The 23,018-nt window shown below is 40.3% G+C and overlaps 1 protein-coding gene across 3 annotated transcripts in view; it reads right to left on the bottom strand.

The window, feature by feature from the left end:
* LOC144511874 (TBC1 domain family member 22B-like) overlaps positions 1–23,018 on the bottom strand; it is a 322,468-nt gene that overhangs the window by 251,654 nt on the left and 47,796 nt on the right. For 2 of the 3 annotated variants that reach the window (XM_078242287.1, XM_078242286.1), the window contains one exon: positions 10,743–10,922. The exons of the other annotated variant lie outside the window; for it this stretch is intronic. In XM_078242287.1, coding sequence (XP_078098413.1) covers positions 10,743–10,922 — 180 coding nt within the window. The remainder of the gene's footprint in view (positions 1–10,742; positions 10,923–23,018) is intronic. 3 annotated transcript variants of the gene reach the window in all.

Here is a 23,018-nt window from a genome sequence, read left to right as displayed (position 1 = left end):
GGAGCACAAGGACACAACGTTGCTGTTGATATGCAATTCCATTTGGGCTTTTATAGATGTGAAGGAATCCTTCACCGTGTACATAGAAAACTTGCTCAGAACTGGTAATAGCTACTTGACCAATCACTTGGGCCAATTCATGTTATGCACAACCAGTCATAGATAAGATAGGGTATAAAGGGACTTCACTTCCCTATCTGTTTCATCTTATCTATGACTGGTTCTGCATACCATGAACTGATACTCACGTTGCTATACTGTTGCCTCAACCTATGTCTTTGAATTTCTAAATCTTTCTTCACTCGAACCAGCTCTCCTTCTCGCCAATCAATATTAGACGTTGAAAGATGGGCAACAAATGCTGGCCTTGCCTGTGACACTCACATTAAAGGAACAAATAAAAGTAATTTTTGCTAAGGATTAGATAAATCCATTCAACAATATTTAGCAAAAAAAAAGGTCTTGTGGGAGAGAGAGCGAGCGTGAGCGATCTTATCGGCTGTTCATGTCCCACTGCCAGTGAAGATGGAGAATTTGGCGCTCAGCCAATTCTCCGTTCACTGCAGCAAGACCAGAAAAGCCCACTGGTGTGAATGGCCGGAGGATTCCACCCAAGACGGTCGAAAACAAGTTTTTGTTTTAACTTTGTCACCAACTTGCAATTCCTAACAAACCTATTGTGCAAATCAGTTAGCAACACTGCTACGGTCACCTAAAATTTATCACCCAATACATAGATCTGTTAAAATATTTGGTTCTATTGACATTGCAGAGAGGATTTTAACTATCAGGTGCCAGCTGACAAATCAGGCAGGCTGGCCGTCTCAGAGCTGTGACGGAAGGTCCAGTTCATTTCAAGCTGCAGGCCTCATTAACACATTCTGCTCCTTCTGGGACCACAAAAATAAGTTTACATCAAAAGGCCTCTCCTGCAGTACCAGGTTTTAATGGCATTAATATGCCACGTACAATCCCAATTTGCATGAAATTAGTCGGCTTCCATAGATGGTCCCAGGAAACACAGCAGCACCTCCATTTTAACTCTACTGTCATCCCATTTCGCCAAGAGGAGTGGGAGTTTAAATCTCCAAGTGTATTTCAAAGCGGCAAGATCATCTTTGTAGTGAAGCATGTACTCAATATCAAAAGAACAAAGTTATGCAAAGAATTCAGACATTGTTATTGACGATGAGAACACATGCTGGCATCATTTTAGATTAAAAGCTTGGATGAAGAATTTTGATGACTTAGTAAATGCACTCTGTGACATGTCATGAAGCAACAGACTAGGATTTGCAAATTCAATTGCTGGTCAGCGTTCAGTTATTTGCTCCCAAACGGATGGAATATCTGGAGCATAAGAATTGTCCTCAGTGCAGCTACACTAGAAACAAGAATATAGAAGAATTTCCACTCCTAATTATTATTCATGGAACTCTGCTGGAAAGTGCCAATGTGAATGTTGAACAAGGAAAAAATTGTGCTCAATGATAAAATTGTCAGACAATACTCACTGGAGCTGATATTGCCCAATTATATTCATCTACAGGCAACAACATCTGAAAACACAAAGGATTCTATGTGTAAGCCCTCAACCTTATCATCACCTCTCTTGACCCTTCCACTGCCTCGGAGCTTTCTCAATGCTCATCTGACAGCTAGTACTGAATGCCAAGAAATTTCCTCTAACTAAATAGCAGGATGACAGAAGCTGTTGGCTTTAATCTTCAGCATAAACTATGACGACTCTTTGATTTTATCCTCCTCCCAAACTACTATCTGCGATTGAACCAGATGGTTCAGAAACTCAGGTGTGACCTGACCCCTTGTTGAACTGCCGAGCACAGATTCTCACAATAACCAAAGTAACTACTTCTGCCTTTATAATATACCTCGTCACTACCACTGCCTTTGCCTATCAGCTGGTGAGCCGCCATCTATGCCTTTATTAGAATACTTTTTTGGCAGGCATCCCACTTTCCATAGGTTTTAGTTCATCCAAATACCCTGTTGCCCATATCCTAAATCACATCAAGTTCTGTCACCCTCAAGTGCACCAACCCATATTGGTTTCCACTTTGGACACTGTCTCAAAATTAAAATTCTCATTCATATTTTCAAATCCCAACAAAGACTAGAATCATAGAATCCCTACAGCGCAGAAGGAGGCTATTCGACCCATCGAGCCTGCACCAACAACAATTCCACACAGGCCCTAACCCTGGATTTACCCTGCTAATCCCCCAACACGAAGGGGCAATTTAGCATGGCCAAATCAACCGAACCTGAACACCTTTGGACCCTTGGTTTGGACAAAGTATGTATATTCCTGATGTGGATTTTTGAGATGGTTACTGTTTACCCAAACATCAGCTATGAACAGTACTGTCTGGGTATCCATGTCTGTGCACACCCAGCACTTCATTCCTATGGATTGTGAGAATGACTGTTCTATGTCTCTCCCACGCTTAGGACAGAGTAAAGCCCTGCTGCAGGCAACCTGTCACCCTCCCCACCAAACCCCGGCCACCCTTCCCAAGATCCTGTTCATGGAAGGAGCAAACCCCGCCCCCTCCTCCCTTACCCATCCACCCGGACTAGAGCAATTCAATTTTGCATCGCTTCACTTGAGTGGCAGAGGCAAAGGGACTGTCGAGGTGCTGATTGCCTGCCCATTTTGGGTGTAAGACGAAAGTGAAAACCTGGCCACATATTTAGCGGGCCCTACAGTGCCTGAGACATACTTATAATTATAATCATTTCAGCTTTGATGAACCCCATGATGCACCCATTCATTGGCATAGTACATACAGCTCTCTGTTTGTTCCTCTATACCTCTGTAAGCTCTTGCAGTCCTTTAACCCTCCAAGGTATCTCCTCTCCTCCAATTCTAGCTTTTTTTTTACACCCCCAATTTCCATTGCTCTATTATCGACCATGCCTCAACTTTGAAATTCCTTCCCTCAATCTGAGCCTCTCCCTCTTTGAGAAGTTTCTTAAAGACTACTTCTTTGACCAAACCTTTGGTCCTAATACCTCTTTATAAACCAAGTGAATGGTCAAATTGTGTTTGATAACACTCTGAAGATCTTGTTATTTTAAAGGCGTTACACGAAGCTGTTGTTGTCTGGGCTCAAGCATGACGAAGGGGCACGTGGCCAATGTGCCAAAGGTACTGATGGAACCTTTGGAAATGTACACAACATAAATTAATGCATTTAAAAATAAAAGATAAAAAATTAAATAAAAGTATACAAAATGCAAATCATCATTAGCTAGGGCTTTTTTGCTTGCATGCAGTGATGGTAAACTTTCAAAATTCAGATTGTTTTGTTTGGAAGGCTTGTGGAAAGTTTAAATTATATAGCTGGAACATCTGTTGAATATCAAGCAGAAAGCACAAATTCTGTTCAGAAAAGGGAGCTAATGAAACCAACAGAAGTATCTTAAGACACCTTTTAGCAGGTACAAAACCACATACATGTCCTCTTGGCTGGAAAACAACCCAAAACTTCAATATAATTTTGCACAGCATAAAGCTGCCCTTTTTATAAAACATGAGGACAAGCTAGTTATAAAGACAATGATTCATTAAATCCTATATTAGACTTTATCCTTCTCCACTCCAATTTTCACCACTAACTAGGTTTTTATTAATATTCGTTCTTTGGATGCAAGTGATGCTGGCAAAGCCACATTTAATACTCATCCTTCGTTACCATGACAACCGCATAACATACGACTAGAGTCACTTGTAGGTTCCTGAGGGATATTAGTGAAGCGGTTGAGTTTTTACAATAATATAACTTTCATCTGTCAGGCCACAAATCAACAGATTTATTGATTCAATTTCCCCATGGAAAAATTTGAACTCTCAGCGACTGGACTGCAACTGCAGTATGATAATCACCAGGCTACCAAAATCTCTCATTATTTAGAGCAGCAAGTTTAGTTACAAGCTTCCTAACTCCCATACCAGGAGCCAACACCATTAATCAAACCCAAAAGAGTTGGGAAGATTGGCCATGTAGACATTAAGGCTCAGTAGACCAGAGAAAAGTCAGAGGGGTGTGGTGAAGACATGTGCTCTGACCGAGAATCAAATTGTAAATACTGCTTCAAAGAGGATTGCCATTTTATTCACCCACAAGGTGCTTGTCTGTGTGGTTCCTCATTTTAATTGTAAGTATACCTCTTCAATTTCTATGCTACTGTTCATGGAAATATGGGCCCCATTGTCTTTAACAGTCACAACATTATCTTTGAACAAATTCCTCCCTGACGCAGGTTTCTAGCATAGCATTACAACTACAATGGCATAAAGCCAGTAGGCTTTCATTTGTGTTTCTTTACATATAAGTACCAACATTATAATGGATGGCACTACAGTTTAATGTGTGGAGGCATACAATTGGAAGGGTTCCAAGATGGAGGTCAAAGTGCTGGTTGTTGTTTTAGGGGAAAAAAAATAAGTTGAGTGAGAATAAACACAAGTTCCAAGGCCAGTCTGGAGGGTGTGGTAACATTTCTATCAGAAAGTTGTCACCTCAAGCCTCACTCCAGAGACTTGGCCACACAATTTATGATGGCACTTCGGCGTCAAGAGAACTTTCCCAGTGTCCTGAGCAGTACTTGTATCTCAATCAGCATCACTAAAAATACATTAATTGATCATTTTTCTTACTGCTACCTTACATTACCATGCTGAGGGCAAATATGCTGCTGAGTATCACCGCAGTGAAACATTAGAACAGCCTAAACCTTAGAAGTACTTAATTGGCTGAGAGCAGTTTTGAGAGAACCTGCGATCAAGAAAATACTATATAAATGAAAGTACTTCATTTCTCAATCAAACAATGCTGGAAATCATCTGGTTTGGCAGCATCTGTGGAGAGACTTAGAGTTACCAGCATAGGATGGTGCCCTTTCATCAGAATCGCTCTCTTGTTCATGTCACTTCACTCACGCCACCTACAAACATGGAGCTTTACAGACACTGAGTATTTAAAAACTTTCAATCATTGCAAGATCTATCAAGACTGGCCCTTCAGGTTGACCACCCGCTTCATGAGCCAGTAGAAAAAAAGCCAACATAAAAGCAGCTTTACAGTTATGTAGCAAAAAAGCAACTTGCATATGCAGATACCACTGTTTAAAGGGACCTAGAAGAACAATTAAAGGAACTCCAAGGCTTAGATCAATTTTTAAAAAGCAGAGGGAGAAACCGTCAGGTTTTTAACTTAACTGAACATGTAATAACTGAAGTGGAACAATTCTCAGAAATTTACATCAATGTCCACACCAGCCCATTCCACTTCCCACTAGAGGAGTGATCCAACCTAATCCCACTTGCCTGTGGGTTATACTACAAGTGCATTTGCAATTACTTCTTAAATATTACGAGTTACCCAGCTGTCAGTTCCAGATTCCCAACAACCTCTGGGTGAAAAGGGTGACACGGTGCACAATAGGGCGGCACAGTGGCAAGCACTGCTGCCTCAGTGCCAGGGACATGGGTTCAATTCCGGCTTGGGTGACTGTGTAGAGTTTGCACCTTTTCCCCACATCTGCATGAGTTTCATCTAGGTGCTCTGGTTTTCTCCCACAGTCTGAAAGATGTACAGGTTAGGTTGATTGGCCATGCCAAGCTGCCCCTAGTGTCCAAAGATGCGTGGGTTAGGGGATTAACAGGGTGAATATGTGGATTACAGGGATAGGGCCAGGGTAAGATGCCCTGTCAGAAAGTTGGTGCTGACTTGATGGGCCGAACAAATCACCTTCTATAAAAACATTTCTCCTCAAAATCGCTGCTTATCTCCCACCACCTGTCCTAAATCAATGTCCCCAAATTATCCACTCCTTTCTATCCACTCTTTCCAGAGCCCTCAATTTTATGCACTTCAACTGGGACAACACCATGCCTCCTCTGCACCATGAAAACAACCCTAGCCAATCTAATGTGATAAAGCAAAAACTGATGATGGACATTTGAAATGAAGTGCTGGAAAAACTGAGTAGATCTGGCAGCTTCTGTGGAGAGACAAACAGAGTTAACATTTCAAGTCCAATATGACTTATTCGGAACTCAATTGCCAAACTAACCTTTCCTCATTACTAAAATTCTCCAGTCTCCACAACATCCTTGTAAATCTCCTCTGTACCCTCTCGACCAATTCCATCTTTCTTGGAAATTACCAGAACTGCACACAGTACTCCAGCTAACTAGTGTTTTTACACAGTCCAGCTCCTATATTCCAGGCCTCAGCTAATAAAGGCAAGTATCCCGTATGTCTTCTTGATCACCTTATCTACCTGTTCAGCCACCTCCACAGATCTGTGGACATGCCCTCCATGGTGCCTCAGTTCCTCTCTACTTCTCAGTATTCAACCATTTATCGTTTATTCCTTTACCTGGTTAGCCTTCCCCAAATACATTATCTCTTGTATGGGTCAAATAACATTTGCCACTGTTCCACCAACCAGACTAGCCCCCTGCAATCTACAGCCTTCTTCCTCACTATCAACCACATGGCTAATTTTTGCATCATCTGCAAACTTCTTAATCATTACCCCCATGTTCAATTCCAAATGATTGATATAGAGCACAAAAGCAAGCAATCTAGAACTGAGCCCTGCAGAATCCCAGCCAAAAAGCTTTCTAGTCACAAAAGTACTCAATAAACATTACCTTCTACTTTCTGCCCTCAAGCCAATTTTGGATCCAACACATCAGCTTACCTTGAAACTCATGGGCTTTAATGACCAGTCTGCTATGTGGGACTTTATCAAAAGCCTTGTCAAAATCCACAAACTACATCAAATGCATCTCATTGACCTCCTTGTTACCGTCCTTGTTACCTCCTCAAAGATTTCAAACATGTTAGTCAGACATGATCTTCTCTTAAGTTTGTGCTGACTGTCTTTGATTAATCCCTGTTTTTCTACATGAAAATTTATTCTGTCCCTCAGAACGTTTTCCACTGAGGTTAGGCTGACTGGCACCTATTTACTCAGTCTATGCCTTTCTCATTTTTTAAACTATGGTATGTTAATAGTTCTTCAGTCCTCTGACACCATGCCTGTAGCCAGAGAGGATTTAAAAATGGTCAGAGCTTTGCTATTTCTTCTCTTGCTTCCCGTAACAATTTAGAATAAATTTCATTCCAGGCCCGGGAATTTGTCCAATTTTAAAAAGGTTAAACCCCCTAATGCTTCCCCTCTCACAATGTCATTTTCATCTAATATTTCACATTGCTCCTTCCTGGTTGCATTGTCGGTATTGTCTTTCTCATTCGTGAAAAAAGGTGTTTTACATTATTTGAAAATCAATGAGAAAATATAATTGAAACATTTTGAAACCTCGAGGTAGCACTTCCCTAACATATGTGGTCACAGTCTGGTCATTGATTGAAATAAAATGGCACTTTTAATGATTAAAGTGAAAGGTATGGAAAAGGAAGGAATACAATATACTGGTTTTCAATGCCCCAGTGACAAGAAACATAAGCTCCTGGACAAGTAATGATCTCCTATTTAGTGTGATTTATCTCATTACCTAGATGAACACTCCTCATAATAATCCTCTCATAACAACTGCTTTTTATTTCTATAGTCAGCTTTATCAACAATTTGATTTCTGCAGCCAGTTTTATCAACTATCAAAAGCCATCAAGGGAACAGTGTACTCCAAACCATAAAGGTATAGGAATTAATCCTTAGAAATACCTTCTATCATTGAATGCCAATGATATTATCTGTTTCAATATCTGTCACTCTCTTATTAGTTTAAATCATCACAATCAACTGCACAGTATTTTAGTCTGTCAGTTTTTCATGGAGCTAATTAAGTCTCTATAATACTTGCATCTCCTCCGAAATGGTCTTGATCAGACCATGTTAAATGGTAAGTTTTGCATTTCAGGGTTGCTTCATTCCAAAGCAGTAAGCAAACAGGACAAATAAAAGCAAGTAATATTTAGCAATTGCCTGTCTAATAAACATCTCAGAAAATCGAGTAACAATTAATTTCATGGCAATAGTTATCCACATTCATTATGCAAAGGCAGCTTCCAACAAACCTCAAGTTCATTGCTATCAGCATGCCAGTAACAACTTTAGTTAAAAATTATGCCTTCTTTGTCAGAAAAGATGATTTTACAGAAATTGCTTATTACAGTCACTATTAAACCAACAGTTCTACTTGAAATTCCTCGTGTCTTGAAGTATACTGCAGAATCAAAAAGCATTTTAACAGCAAGTGAGAATTCACTTTCCTGATAACAATTTTTCTGGTCATCAATCTCAGTCAGTGCTCATAGAAAAAAGTCACTCCAGACAAGTTTGCATTCAGTCATCCTTTTGTGCATGATTAGATTTAAGGTAATTGAAACATGAAGTTAATATGAACTGAAGGACAACAGCTGTGCTACACTGTGCAATGCTCCCAAGGAAAATCTCATTAACCCCAGGGTCTACCTGTAGAAAAGTTTTGTGCTCCTCTGTCAATGTAAAAAGTACTTCTGAATTTAGAAAATGCAATAATAGCATTTGATAAAATAAATTCCTTCAAGACCTTGTGCCACCCTTTAGATAAAGCACTGAATGCTAGTGACCCACAAGTAACCTTCCTTCCATCATAAGGTCAGAAGTGGGGATGTTCACAGATGACTGCACAATGTTTAGCACCATTCGTGACTTCTCAAACTGCTTCAGTGTATGACCAAATGCAGTAAGACCTGGACAACATCCATGCTTGGGCTGACAAGTGGCAAGTAACATTGGCAGCACACAAATACCAGGCAATGAAACTGTGAATCTGTGGAATTCTCTGCCCAGTGAAGCAGTTGAAGCTACCTCATTGAATGTTTTTAAGGCAAGGATAGATAAATTTTTGAACAGTAAAGGAATTAAGGGTTATGGTGAGCGGGTGGGTAAGAGGAGCTGAGTCCACGAAAAGATCAGCCATGTATTTATTGAATGACGGAGCAGGTTCGAGGGGCCAGATGGCCTACTCCTAGATCTTACTATGTAATGACCATCTCCACCAAGAGAGGATCTAACCATTGTCCTTTACCATTCAATGCCATTACCACTGCTGAATCCCCCATCCTGGGGTTACCTTTGACCAACTCCACCCCCGCTCTCCCCCCCCCCCCCCCCTTCCCACCCCCAAGCCTGTCCAACACCTACAGAGCACAAGTTAGGAGTGTAATGGAATATTCTCCACTTGCCTGCACGAGTGCAGCTCCAAAACATTCAAACCTCGACAAAGCATGGAGGACAAAGCAGCCGGCTTGATTGTTACCCCTTCCACAAACATTCAATCCTTCAGCACCGACAAACAGTGCCAGCTGCGTGTACCACCTACAAGATGCACTGCAGGAACTCACCATAGTTCCTTGAACAACACCTTTCAAACTCACGACCACTACCATCTAGAAAGACAAGAGCAGCAGATGCCTGGGAACACCACCACCTGGAGGTCCCCTCCAAGTTATTCACCATCCTGACATGGAAATATATTGCCATCCTTCACTGTCACTTGGTTGAAATCTTGAAACTCCCTCCCTAATAGCACTGTGGATGTGCCTACATCTCAGGGACTGCAGAGGTTCAAGAAGGCAACTCACCACCACCTTCTCAAGGATAACTGGTACAGGTAATAAATGCTGTCCTAGCCACTGATGCCCACAACTAATTTTTTTAAACAGAGGCTTTGAAAAGTGAATCCTTTTTAACTTCCTTAAATTAGAATATTGTGTACAATGTGGGAGCCAGTGAGAGAAATCAGGAGCTGGGAGCCACTGACAGAAATCAGAAGCAGTCAGCTTCTCAATAATCCCTTTAAATCCAGGCAAATATCGCTCGGAGACTTGTATGTAGTAGTTAAGAGATCCCACAATATTGATGTTCACATCGCAAGGGAAGATAATTCAAAAATTATATTGCCTCTTCAGCTGCATGTTTAATCTGAGTCCATATAATAAAAGTACAGCCTTCTATGCAAATGCAATCATCAGCCATGTCATATTAAAAATGAACGTCTAGATTAAATCACAGCAATTGGTTGACCGGTAAAATCTGGTTAAGCTTTCTGGTCTCTCTTTTATATCCCTGCTTAGGACTAAGAGTACTTCACAACTAACAAGGCTTCAGATTACTCGAAAGTTGGTAGATTTGATGAAATACTCCAGAAAGGAATCAGGAATATCATGTTTGTGAAAACTATCCTGGCATTCATTAGGTCTTAAGAGAAAAAGAAATTAAGTTTAAAAAGTCTCTGCATTTAATATTTTCTTACATCCAGATGGCTGTTCTATCTATAGCAGGAACTGCAGACATTTCATTTGCTTGCATTCACTTTCAATGCACAGTGACGTGTTAAAATGACGCAGAAGAGCTCGTCACCCAACTCAACCTCAACAACAAAAGATGAAGCATTATGATAGAGATATGTAAAAAAGATGAGTGCAAAAGGCCCTACAATTTTCATTGCGTACAAGTGCAAAAATAAAGTGCAGAAAGAAAGAGGCAAGGTGGTGGGAGGGGAAACATGGAGAGATGTGAAGAGAAGAGAGGGGTGCAAGGGGAAGGAGCTGAGGCAAGGAAGATAAAATACTGGTTATGTGCTCCCACAATAAATCAAACGGAGGGAAATGTTATTAATTCTCGTATACATGACATAAACTCTTACCAAAGGTTAAATGTAATGGATTTCATCTGTTATTTCCTCATGAACTTACCTAAATCTGTATGTGCACTGCTTAAAAGCTGTTTGAACTTTTCATGGCGGGATTTTTCTCTTATCGTCATTGGTGGCGCCCCTGATGCATTCTGATCTGCAATTCGTGCCACTAATGGAATAACAGGCCGCGAAGGGAGTGACTGCTGTTTCTGGAGAGTTACTCTGCCTAAAGAGCCACCTGGAATAAAAATGAAGGTAGTCATTATCTTTCCTATCGCAGACAAATTGGCTGCATCCCCAAAAAGCATAATGACAATTTGAGAATACTATAATCGTACAACCAAATGCTGAAATGGGTGAAAAATATTATGCATTATTCTGTTAAGGAACTGACTGCAAGGTCACTCATGGAATTTTCATTGTGATAGCATCATTTGTTGGTCTCATGGTCAATTTACACATACCCACTCCCATGAGGAATCTTTGTTTCTCCAGTGATTTGAAGGGTGTCTTTACCTCTTAATATCCACTTACATGCAGCAAGGCCAAGGAAGTAGATAGAAATCCCTTATTACTAGTTTATATAACATCGCATGATCTCTTTAACTTAATATTGCTATCAAACTACAGATTAAACTACAAGTCAGGTTTATTGAATATTAAATCAGTAAAAATGCTCAATGCAAGCAGTATATTTGAGAGAAAATGTACATTTACCATTCTCTTGAAAATGTTAAAAAAAAACAGATCTTATTCCTGCACCACCCTTCAACACAAAATTCATCCAAGACAAGTGGCTGTTTACTTCTCACATGATAATTTGTTACTGCAGCCTCTGATTCGTCTGTTACTTTTGACAGCTTCAGACTGGCTGTGATTTTGGTGCAAATATAAAATATATCGATGAAGTTCTCTGAAGAGATCTTGTAACATTTAAACCAAAAGTCACTCAGAAATGCCAACTCAAGGATACTTCAAAAAGATTCACAGAATTCCAACTATAAAGCAGATTTGCTGAACAGAGAAATTTCCAGCAACCTTCAATGCTCAAGACCTGTAATTTCAGGATATTCACAGCGCTGATGGCACATCTGGGCAGATGAGCACTCATGGCTCTGCACTCAACAAGCACTGGCATTTCAAATAAGCTTTTCGTTCAAAAGAACCAACACTTCAGAGAATATGCATTGCAGCATGGAGTTTTATTAATTAGCAAACATTTTAACCCTGTCCAAACCGTAACCGACAATTTTATTATTTAGTGAACAGAAAATGCTGGAAAATCTCAGCAGGTTTAGCAGTTTCTGTGGAGAGAGAGAACAGAGCTAACATTTCAAGTCTTAACCCTTCGTCAGAGCTGAAGACAACATCCTAATTTCAATTGACGAAGGGTCGTTAAGACTTGAAATGTTCGCCCTGTTCCCTCCCCACAGATGCTGTCAGACTCACTGAGATTTTCCAGTGCTTTCAGTTTTGTTTCAGCTTCCAGCATCTACAGTAATTTGCTTCTATCCAAGCAACCCATGTAGTTTTTTTGATGCTAAAACATCTAGTTCATTCTTAGTGGGCATTGGGTGAGGTTATATAGAGATACTGACTGCACTTCTGATTCTTTCTAGCATTACATTTGGTCCCAGTTCCTGTATTCTCTCATTATAAAGCTTCATACTCCTGTTGCCTTTCTCATGATTCTCTTCAATATTAATCCTAAATACTTGACATCTTTCTTAATGGACGGGGACAAGTACATAATATTCTTTCAGGAGACTCGAGTAACATTTTGCATACATTTAGCATTATCTCTGCTTTTGTACAGAATGTTTCTATTTGAAATACACAAGCTCCCATATGCTTCCAAAAAAAATTTCTCTCCCAAGAAAATAAGCTACAATGGTGAAAACCAGCCAAATAAACTTAACTCTGGGTAAGCCAAGAAAAGAAAATAATCGCAATCAACTTCAGGAAAATGTGTGAAATCTTACCCAGAACCCTTGATACTTTCCACAAAACTGTGGTTACCAGAAACTATGCACCCATTCAAATTTCTTCAAGATAGATAGATCTATCTCGAATCCAAAAAACTATTTCTATCCAACCCGTCTCTCTGCAACAGCTTTGAATCACCCTCTTGTTCTAATTTCTCTTCCAATTCCCCCACGTCTTCTCTGAAGGCATGCCCTCCATGGGGCCCAATTCCTGCTTCACAAATCTCATTCCCACTAAACTGCTGATCCTCACCCACCAGCCCACAATCCCAACAGCTGACAATATAAATGATTCCCTCTTCTCAGGAATTAACACCTCTTTTACAAAATTACCATCACTACTGCCCTCTCCTTGCAATCTACAAACACTTTTTCCACTCCCACTATGCCTTTCACCTTCCAGATCTGTTCCAATTTCACCAGCAATTTCCTGCTTGCACCCTCCTATCAATTACATTTTTTCCCCTTCCCAAAATGGTGCTAATCATCAGACATACTATATTTTCGATGGCTATGAGCACAATGCCTCATGGCTCCTTGTACTCTTCAGCTTCTCTGCAGCCTTTACATGGTCAACACTTCAATGTCTGTTCTGTTTTATCCAGTTTGGCGAGATCACCCTTAATTAGTTGCACTCATCTGCCCAACCATAAAAAGTGCATCCCTAACAATTTTTTCAATAGGGTTGCTATCCCTGTCACCACCTCCAACATTACTTCCAATATTCAAATTTTAATTTCTTTTGACTCCACCCTCTTATCCATCTGCTTTCCTTCAACCAACCATTGATGGCCATGCCTTCAACTTGTGCCTCCTCCGTTAAGCCTATTCTTTAAACTTCCTCTTTGAACAATTTTCTGGTCATCTCATCTAATAGCTCTTCTTTGACTCGGTATCCATTTTTATTATACCTCTGTGAAGCCCCTTGATAAATGTTTCATGGTTGAGTGTTAGAGCTAAAGATGTTGATGCTTTTAAGGGATAGCTAAATAAACATGAGGGAAAAAGGAATAGAAAAATATGTTGTGGCGAGATAAAGTAAAAAAAAAGGGAGGATGCCTGTTGCATAACCTATTGGGCCAAATGATCTGTTTCTGTGTTGTAACTTGTAACTCTTCACTTGTAGGGATGAATGCAGCTCCACCAACACTCAAGAAGCTTGGCACCATCCAGAACAAAGGAGCCCACTTGACTGGCACCCCATCTCCACCACCGATGCACAGTGGAGCAGTGTGTTCCATGAACAGGGTAAACTGCAGGAACTTACCAAGGTTCCTTAGACAGCACCTGTACAATGCTATTCAATGTATTTACATCCATCATAAATGCATTGTTTTATCCACGACACAAAGCACATAGGAATGCACATACTGATTGTGTTGAAGATTAATAAGTTAGTGAAAAAAATATACCCAGTTATAATTTGGGATTCCTTCCAATCTTTTTACCTTGTGAAAAACTGAGATCCCTGTTAATGTTTTCTTTAAAAGTCAGCATCCATAGTCAAATCCATACTCTCGTAATCAAAACTCAACTTTATAATGTGAATTACCCCTTTATTTATCAATGGTGTACAGTGAAACCAGTATGCATTGCCCACTTCCGACAATTTGTAATCCCTCTAAAATCATCAGGAATCAACAATTAAAATACTACACAATTTAGATTTAAAAAACTTCAATTAGGAGACAGTAACTAGAAGTAGGTCAATCACCATCATGAGGATTTTTCTTCCCAGTACTTCATAAAAAAGTATCCATAGATGAGAAGTCTCAAAACCAGTGCAGTTCTCTGTAGTAACTTTCATAACTTGGCCAGAATGTCCTTCATAAAAAGCTGTTATGTGGGAAGGATTTTTCATGGAGTCCCTATAGGCATGCAGCAAGAAGGGAATTTAAGAACATATGCTGCAATTTCCATTTATGTCTCTTCTAGTAGAAAAGAAAAACATACCAATATATTTTACAATTGATCAAAGCTGCCAATCACAAATAGGTTTCAAAATCAGCAGGAAAAGACTGAAAAACAAGCTATTGGTTGCTTAGAGAGGCCACAATGTTAAACTGTTCCATTATCCAAGCTTTGTATCTTCTAATAACTGCTGAATAACACAAACTGCTTGATCCCAAATGATCAAAGAAATCTGTTATAGCAAATTTCTTATAATATAACACCTGACTTATGACAAACAAAGTGCATTTTGATTGTTCATCCATTAGCACATCACAAGCCCAAGGTATCTGGTCAAAAATTTGAATCTGATGACAGCGGTTTACAGAAAAAGCTGTGAAAAAAGACTAACTGCCTCAAATTCCACCAAAAATCTGCCTTATAGACAGACTACCTGAAGAACTGCAGCTATGCAAGAAGCCTAAGAAAAATCATGTGAAATTCTTAAGGTCTGAAACAGGACAGGTCTTCAATCGATCATACCCTTTAAGCTTTGTAACCACCAATGTGTAAAAGAAATAGGCACATCAGGCTGCTACCATTCAAATAAACACTTCTTGGAAACAACTCAGCTTTGGAATTCAAAAAGCTCTGAACATAGTTTAATCTTCAGGGAGGTGCAGGTAACCTGTACGGCTTCATTGGGCAACAGTATTATAACACTCCCATGTAGACACTATTCTCGATACAAAATTAATTGCAAAACTACAAATTCCACATCGGCAATGTATTTAAACATCCAAATTAATTTTAACAACATTTACGAGTAGGTTTTCAGTAAACAATTAAGATAAAGTAAATAGCACTCTGCTCCTGTTGCAATCCAGGTTTGAAAAGCTGCCAGCTCAACCAGGCAATGTACTTTTGATTTTCAGAAGTCAAAAATGAAAGAAACTTTCATCATTTCGTAAGTAACTCCAATTAATGCCTCCATTTCCAAACAGTCCCTCATTTCCTTCTCTGTAGCATTTTCCATCACTTTAATTTTGCAAAATCTTTCACTGAACTCATCAGTGCGAATGTCTCCATCCTCTACACCTGCCACCCTTGTGCCCAACAAAAACTGAATTTGGCAATGATCTGTGTCAATTTCATGGACTTACACTAATTAAGAACTAGGCCAAGCTCACACACATTTCATAAAGTATCCTTACAGCTGGCAGAAACACGAGACTTTCTTTCCAATATTTCAAGTTGGATTTAATCCCAGTTTCCAGAGATGAAATGACAGTGTGCTAGCCAACTATGTCAGGTCACAAGTACCTTCTATGAAATGCCACTGCCTACATATTCAACAAAAACAGTATCAAATGTAAAGCAGTCACCATATTTCAAATATTAGGCACAATTTCAGGAACCAAAGCCACCTTTATTATAATATTAATGATCAATAATATATCTGCTTTATCTAAAAACAAAATACTGCAGATGCCGAAATCTGAAACAAAAACAGAAAATGCTGGAAAATCTCAACAGGTCTAACAGCATGTGTGGAGCGAGAATGGAGCCAACATTTAGAGTCTGGATAATCCTTCGTCAGAGCTCTGACAAAGATGCTGTCAGACCTGCTGAGATTTTCCAGCATTTTCTATTTCTGTACCTGCTTTACCTGTTGGTCCCTTTCATAAGGAAAACCCTACATTTCTGCAAGGCTAAGGTCAACACTCCTACCTACGCAACATTACATACAAGACATACCAGGGAATTCCACAACGGAAATGCAGTTTTACGAAAGTGCAAGAACCTTTCCTGCCATCCAATCTACCTGCCAGCAGACAGCAGGGACAAGATTCAGAATGAGTTTGCCAAACTTAAAGCCAGAAGCTAATTAAACTCAAAACTTAAATTGCTTGCAATAATCTTCAAAAAGCAAAAGTAATTTCTTAAACAGACATTTTAAAAATCCAGGCAGGCTATCGGGTGGTATGTAAACAAAAACAACTATTCCATGGTATGCTACTCTTGAATTTTCTCTCACCTGTCGTGCTAAATTATACTGAATCGTCCAAGTTACTAAACATCAGCACAACAGAATAAATCATTCCAGAAAGGCTTGTGGAATTTGTAATATATTTCCCAAATCAATATGAACAGAGGTGAAATTCAGCTGAAAGACTGATAAATAGAAATGACCCAGTTTCTAAAGAAAGTATAAAAACAACTCTTAGTGGATTACAAAATTCCCACAAGCAATTTGTAATCTTCTCAAGGTCTCCACAGAATGCCAGCTCACTGGTTTTGCTGAAATTACCCCATGTCCCAAGGAGTATGCCCCCTGTAATTGCATCAGTCTGGCATTAAATATGATTGATATTATAGTGATCCTGTTAACAGTGAAAGTGTTACAATTCATTGCACACATCTCGTTTGATGGGAAGGAATGGTCTGCTGCTCTGAAACTTCACCCTCTAGCCATGAAGCTAGAAGAAGAGGCTTGACCAATGAGTCTCTAAGCGGGTATAGTAATTTATCCTATTTTTGGCTATAAATCAAGTCAAGGAACAGCATAAATTCCCCTGGCGGTTTATTAAAATATACAGGTCAAGTTAAAGATGAACAAGCCCTTATTGCACAAGTGAAATATTTGCACAGTCTCACTTGAAGTCTCTGCAACTCGTCACTGGACTCAATGGCACACAAGCTTTCCCAACAGGGGGTTGGCAACTTTTATTTTCCCCTTAGAACATAGAATCCCAACAGTGCAGAAGGAGGCCATTTGGCCCATTGGGTTTGCAGACCACACTCCCGCCCAGGCCCTTTGCTCATGACCTCAGACATTTACTCTCTTGGTTCCCCTGATACTAAGGAGCAATTTTACATGGCCAATCCACCTAATCCGCACATCTTTGGACTATGGGAGGAAACCGGAGCACCCGGAGGAAACCCACGCAAACACGAGGAGAACGTGCAAACTCCACACAGACAGCGACCCAAGCCGGGAATCAAACCCGGATCCGTGGCACTGTGAGGCAGCAGTGCTAACCACTGTGCCACCGTGCCGCCCATCTCATCTCAAAGTCAGAAACAACAAACAGGAAAACATTTTATCTTGTTTTGAGAAGGAGGGGTCTACTTGCTCATGATTACAAAACTATCCCCTAAATTTTGTAAGCTATATGCTCTACGAGATAAAAGAGCAAAGATGTTCAACAAAATTATGTTAATTTGAGATATGCAATTAGGATTAACAGTAAATGTTCTGCTTGATGCATCATCCAGATACAGTACTGCCAGCTGCTAGAAGCACAATAGAGTACACTGTACAACTGCAGATGCCACACGTTGTGGACAGAACTTTCCTTTCCCGCCAGATACGGGATTCCTGGGAGGCAGGGGCAGAGAGTAAGGAGGAAAACAATCGATTTCCTGACAGCGACAAATGCCGGCAGGATCTCGGGATCCCAATTATCATAGTGGAATAATGGCGGACATGGGAACTGGATCAGCAGATCATTGTTTCTTAAATAAGCAGCCAACTAGAATGCTCCCACCCCACAGCATATCTTGTAGGAATTCACATTGGTCTGATTAATGACTGGATCAACATGATGTTCACAGGGTGACAGCATTTAGCTGAAAAGCTGCAGCCTGGATCACTGGATGACTGTAGAGGGTACTGTGTGCAACGACCAGAGAGGTGGTGTGGAGAAAGAATGCACATAGGCAATGACTGAAGCATCAGAAAGAAAAACCCAGGAGACCTCTGTGAAGTGCAATGATTAATTTTGTGACAAAGGTGCAATAACTATTTACAATGATTATACACCTGTGCCACCAGCACGAACTTCATACATTCCCCAACATCCGCAGCAGAGGGGCAGGCAGCCTGCTGACCACTATGTCCTCTTGACATGACTTTGGTGGGAGTCCTCTCGAGGGCGAAGGCCGGTGAGCCCCGGACTTCTTTGGGTCTCCTGCTCCGGGCTAGGTGTCCCTTCAGCAGTCTCAGAGGTTGAAGCTGATGGAGTCACAGGCAGAGGTGACCTGGCACTCATGGGCACTCTTGGAGAGTCCTGGGTGGAAGCCCCAGGTGTGTCTGCCTGATGCTCATCCAGTAATTCAGCCAATTAGCCACTATAACAGGTAGTAACTGCATCCACCACCTCACCACAACCGTCCCAGCTCCCAACCAACAGGCCGGATATAAAAACCATGCCCTAGAATGTATATGTAGGGCAGTACATATGATGCCCCTTTCATCAGTGGTGCGCAAGTTCTAGTAACAATTATTTGTGATAGAATTAGGAGTTACTTTTAAAAATGTGGTTTGATTCAAAAGAGCCAGCATAGATTTCTAAAGGGGAAATTGTATTTAACTAACTTGGAGTTTTCTGAGTAGGAACAGAAAGGGTCAATGAGTGTAATGCTTTTGATGTAATTGGATGTTCAGAAGGCATTCAATAATGACATACAACAGACTTGAGAAAAAAGTTATCGTGGAAGGGACATTAGTAACGTGGATGCAAAATTGGCTGAATAGTAGGAAGCAAAGAGAAACAGTCAATGGATAATTTTCAGACTGGAGAAAGTCTTGAAGCGGTACCCCATGCGGTCGGTGTTGGGACCCCTTACTTTTTCTGACATATGTTAATGATCTAGACCTTGGAGACAATTTCAAAGTTTGTGGATAATACAAAATGTGATACAAGAAAAGAAACTTTTCACGCAAGTTTCATGCACTGCCTGGAACTGTATTGGAGGCAGGTTCAATCAAGGCATTCAAGAGGGTATTTGAATAATAAAATACATGAATAGAACCCAATGTGCAGGTACAGGGGAAAGGCACTTAGTTATGATGCTCATTTGGAGAGCCAATGCAAACATGGACCAAATGGTCGCCTTCTGTGCCTTAACAATTTTGTGATTCTGTGAAGTAATTTCTATCTTTTTGATACTTCAAAAAAGTTTATTACTGTGGTCTGTAGTTTACTGCTCAGTTCAATCTGCAGTGACATAGAAATATTCACCGCAGAATGTATGTTTGGCACTTCTCGGAAAGGATTTGCTACTTCCCTTTGAAAAACACAGGGCAATATTGTGCATTGTGCAGCGTACCACCACAATCTATAGCAATTTGCCAGGCAGAACACTCCTAAACTCTAAGCACCAGAAGCATGGTTTCAACACCCCAATTCATCCATTCCCATTCATGGGAATGACCTGATCTTTAGTGCAGCAAAGGAACTGAAACCACATGCCATAGAAGATTAAGAACTTGTAATGCTCCTGTACCAGGATGCCATTCACTGAATGTGATAGCCTGTGATGTCCAACTGTGCATCACACGTTAGTTTAGAACATTTGGGAAATCTTTCAAGGATAGATCTTAGTGGCCAAGGTGTAAAACTGAAACTGTGGCAGATGACAACCTTCCACATCATCAGTAGCGCAGCAGTGGAAAGATACAACTGTAGACACGTGGCTACTTAAATCTACACTTGTTGAAGGCAGACCTTGGCTTAGTGTGACCCTGAGTGACGTCGCACATCACCGATCCCTACCTGAAAGGAACGGCTTGCATAGAAATTGAGGGTTATCTTCACCTCCATCACCACTGGCAAGGCCCTGCAGGAAGTAGAGTCCACCTTTAGGGTATCACATGTGATGACCAACTGTCTGCATTGCAACCTTCTCACAAAGAACTCTGCTGACATTTTGTGTATCAAAGAACATTCTCTTCCTGCAGGCTCTCTTGGAGGGTGGAGTAATAGTTAGTTCTGATCAACCTCCATCCATGGTGCCTCAACCTGTGAACCAGTCCCCTCTGCTCTTCTTTCAAGTTGGCTACTAACAACAGGAGCATTGGAACTCAAGTTGGTGAGCCACATCTCAAAAGAGCTGTATCCTGGGAGTTATCATTTTTGAGTAGTTGCAGCAGTGTTGGTTGCAAATAGTTTTAACAAAACAGACTCCTGAGACAATTTTAGATACCAGGGACCCTTGTGAACAATGCAGAATCAATTGGAGAGAAAATCCACTGCTTAACTGGCCTCTTTTTGAGCCAAGTTTCAGTGCCATGTGAAGGTCATAGATCACACCTTTGAGGGGGTCCTTATGACATGAATTACAAGCTCTAACAGCCTGCTGCAAGATTAATCATATTGATATCTTAAATCCAGCAATTTCATAGTGCACAATGAATGCTCCTGGGAGGTTTACAACAAGTTTGCACTTTTTCCTGTTTTCTTGAGGCCAAGGACAAAGCTTTGAAACTCACCCAGCAACTTGTGGAGAATTGGAACTCATTCCATATCCCCTCTTTACCATAAATTGCTAAATCTTTTACAAAACAGTAAGCACCGTTCGTTGGCCATGACCTTTCCATTAATACACAGGAACTAAATGTTTGGCTTCCACATGCAGTACACTAAGAAAATTATACTCTATGTTCCTTTTCCATTAGGACATGCAATAGTTCACCCACATGACAAATCTCAGAAAAGGATTCTATCCAAATGGCATCTCTGAAGCAGTCATTACCCTTAAAGTTTTAAACTTTGTTCCCATTCACCAACCTTTAACCTTGCCTGTAGACCTTAGCCACAAAGCTAAGACCTGAAGAACTAGTTCCTAATATAGTAGACCCAAATCAAACAGTAATAATTGAGGGTGGCCATTCAATGAGGATGTTCCAAATATGAGGAGGTTAGATGGATGGGCCATGCTAAATTGTCCCTCAGTGACCAAAGATATTGAGTTTAGGGGATTAGCCATGGTAAATGTATGGGGTTATTGGGATAGGTCGGGGGAGAGGCCTGGGTAAGATACTGTCAGAGGGTTGGTGCGGACTCAAGGGCCGAATGGCTTCTCATGCACTGTAGGGATTCTATGATTCTATGTTGATGACCCAAATCTCCATTCCTTACTTTGACCCTGAGAAAACATTACTATTCCAGCAGGTACAATTAAGACACAAAAAGCCACACAGAGGGGCACCTCTCTCCCACTGGCAGTACTGAAATTGCAAACCCACATTACAGTCTTGTGTCCACTTTCAGAATCAACAGGCAATTCTCTACATCAGGGATCTTGAGCAAGATGATCAATGTACTGCATCTTAGAAATGCAAAATTCTTACTGCACACATAGATTTCTTTTGCTATGATGTTACGTTGCCTTCTTAACGATTAAACCAAAAAGGAGGTTCCTCATAATGGCAACCAATACTCGCTGGCCAATAACCACTCAAACAAATATGATATCCACTTCATTCCCCTTTTATTTGTACGTTTAAGGGTCAAAGTTACCACTGAGGCATGAATGAGGAGGAATGAGGTCTTATTAGAGACTTGTCAGTGAAGGAGTGTACAGCAGTTCATTCAGTCTCCACCTGTAATAAATGAAAGGATATGCAATTATGAATCCTATGAGTTTACTGTACTCCAGCAACGGTCAACTCAATTCTTCCATGGATTATTTTTAGGAGCGAAATGTGAGGAGGGAAATGCACCAATCAATTTTCTACAATGAGTGTGTCATTTAAGTGAAGACTACTTGGGCTGAGAAATTTTATGCCCTAGTGCAACTCATTAGTGGGATTCCTCAGATTTGAAGAATTGTGATCACTAATAAATGCACATTAAATATGCTACTTATCTATGTGTCCTTTTCTGAAGGCAGGTGAGATGATCCAAATACTGTACAATACAGAAAAGTGAATTTGCGTACCACCTGACATCCTCAGTGATTTACAGCTAATGGATTTCTACTGAAATGGAGTTGATGTTGCTACATAAGCAAGCAAAGCAACCAAATCACAGACAGAAAGGTCCCAAAATCAGCATTAAAAAACTGAAGGCCAAACAATCCAATTTTGGTGCCATTAGCTAAGGGAGGAATATTGGTCAAGACAAAAGGGTAAACTATCTGCATTTCTTGCAACAACACCAGGGGATCCTTCACATTCACCTCAACAGGCAGACAGGATTTCAATTTAAAGTCTCATTTCATGTACCTTCAATAATGCAGGTTCGCAGTCAAGATTGTATGGTCAAGTCTGCAATGGGGCTAAAACACAAAACGACAGACTCAGAAGGAGAGCCACTAACTGAGCCAAACTGATACTTAAAAATGCTTAAAAGGCCTTATTACACAGTTCAGATGCCAATTCTAATCAGGAATATCATGTTCACACATAATTAACTTGCATTGTCAGTTATGCCATCCATTCTCATCATGAAGATATACCAAAAGGTAATAATCTATTCTCCACATCAAGGACAATTCAAAATTATAACATTTTACACTTGGATTATTTATGGATACAAATGTGAAAATCAATCATATTTAGGCAATATAAATCCATGTGGAACATATTGCAAAAATAAGGTTCCATAAATAAATACTTAAATCCAAAGTGCCATTAACAAAATTTAAACTGCAGCCAGAGTCCTTATCTT

The sequence above is a fragment of the Mustelus asterias genome, chromosome 25, assembly GCF_964213995.1.
Source record: "Mustelus asterias chromosome 25, sMusAst1.hap1.1, whole genome shotgun sequence".
NCBI lineage: Eukaryota > Metazoa > Chordata > Chondrichthyes > Carcharhiniformes > Triakidae > Mustelus > Mustelus asterias.
The sequence above is the reverse complement of the archived record's forward strand: the minus strand, read 5'-3'. Positions and strand labels throughout refer to the sequence as shown.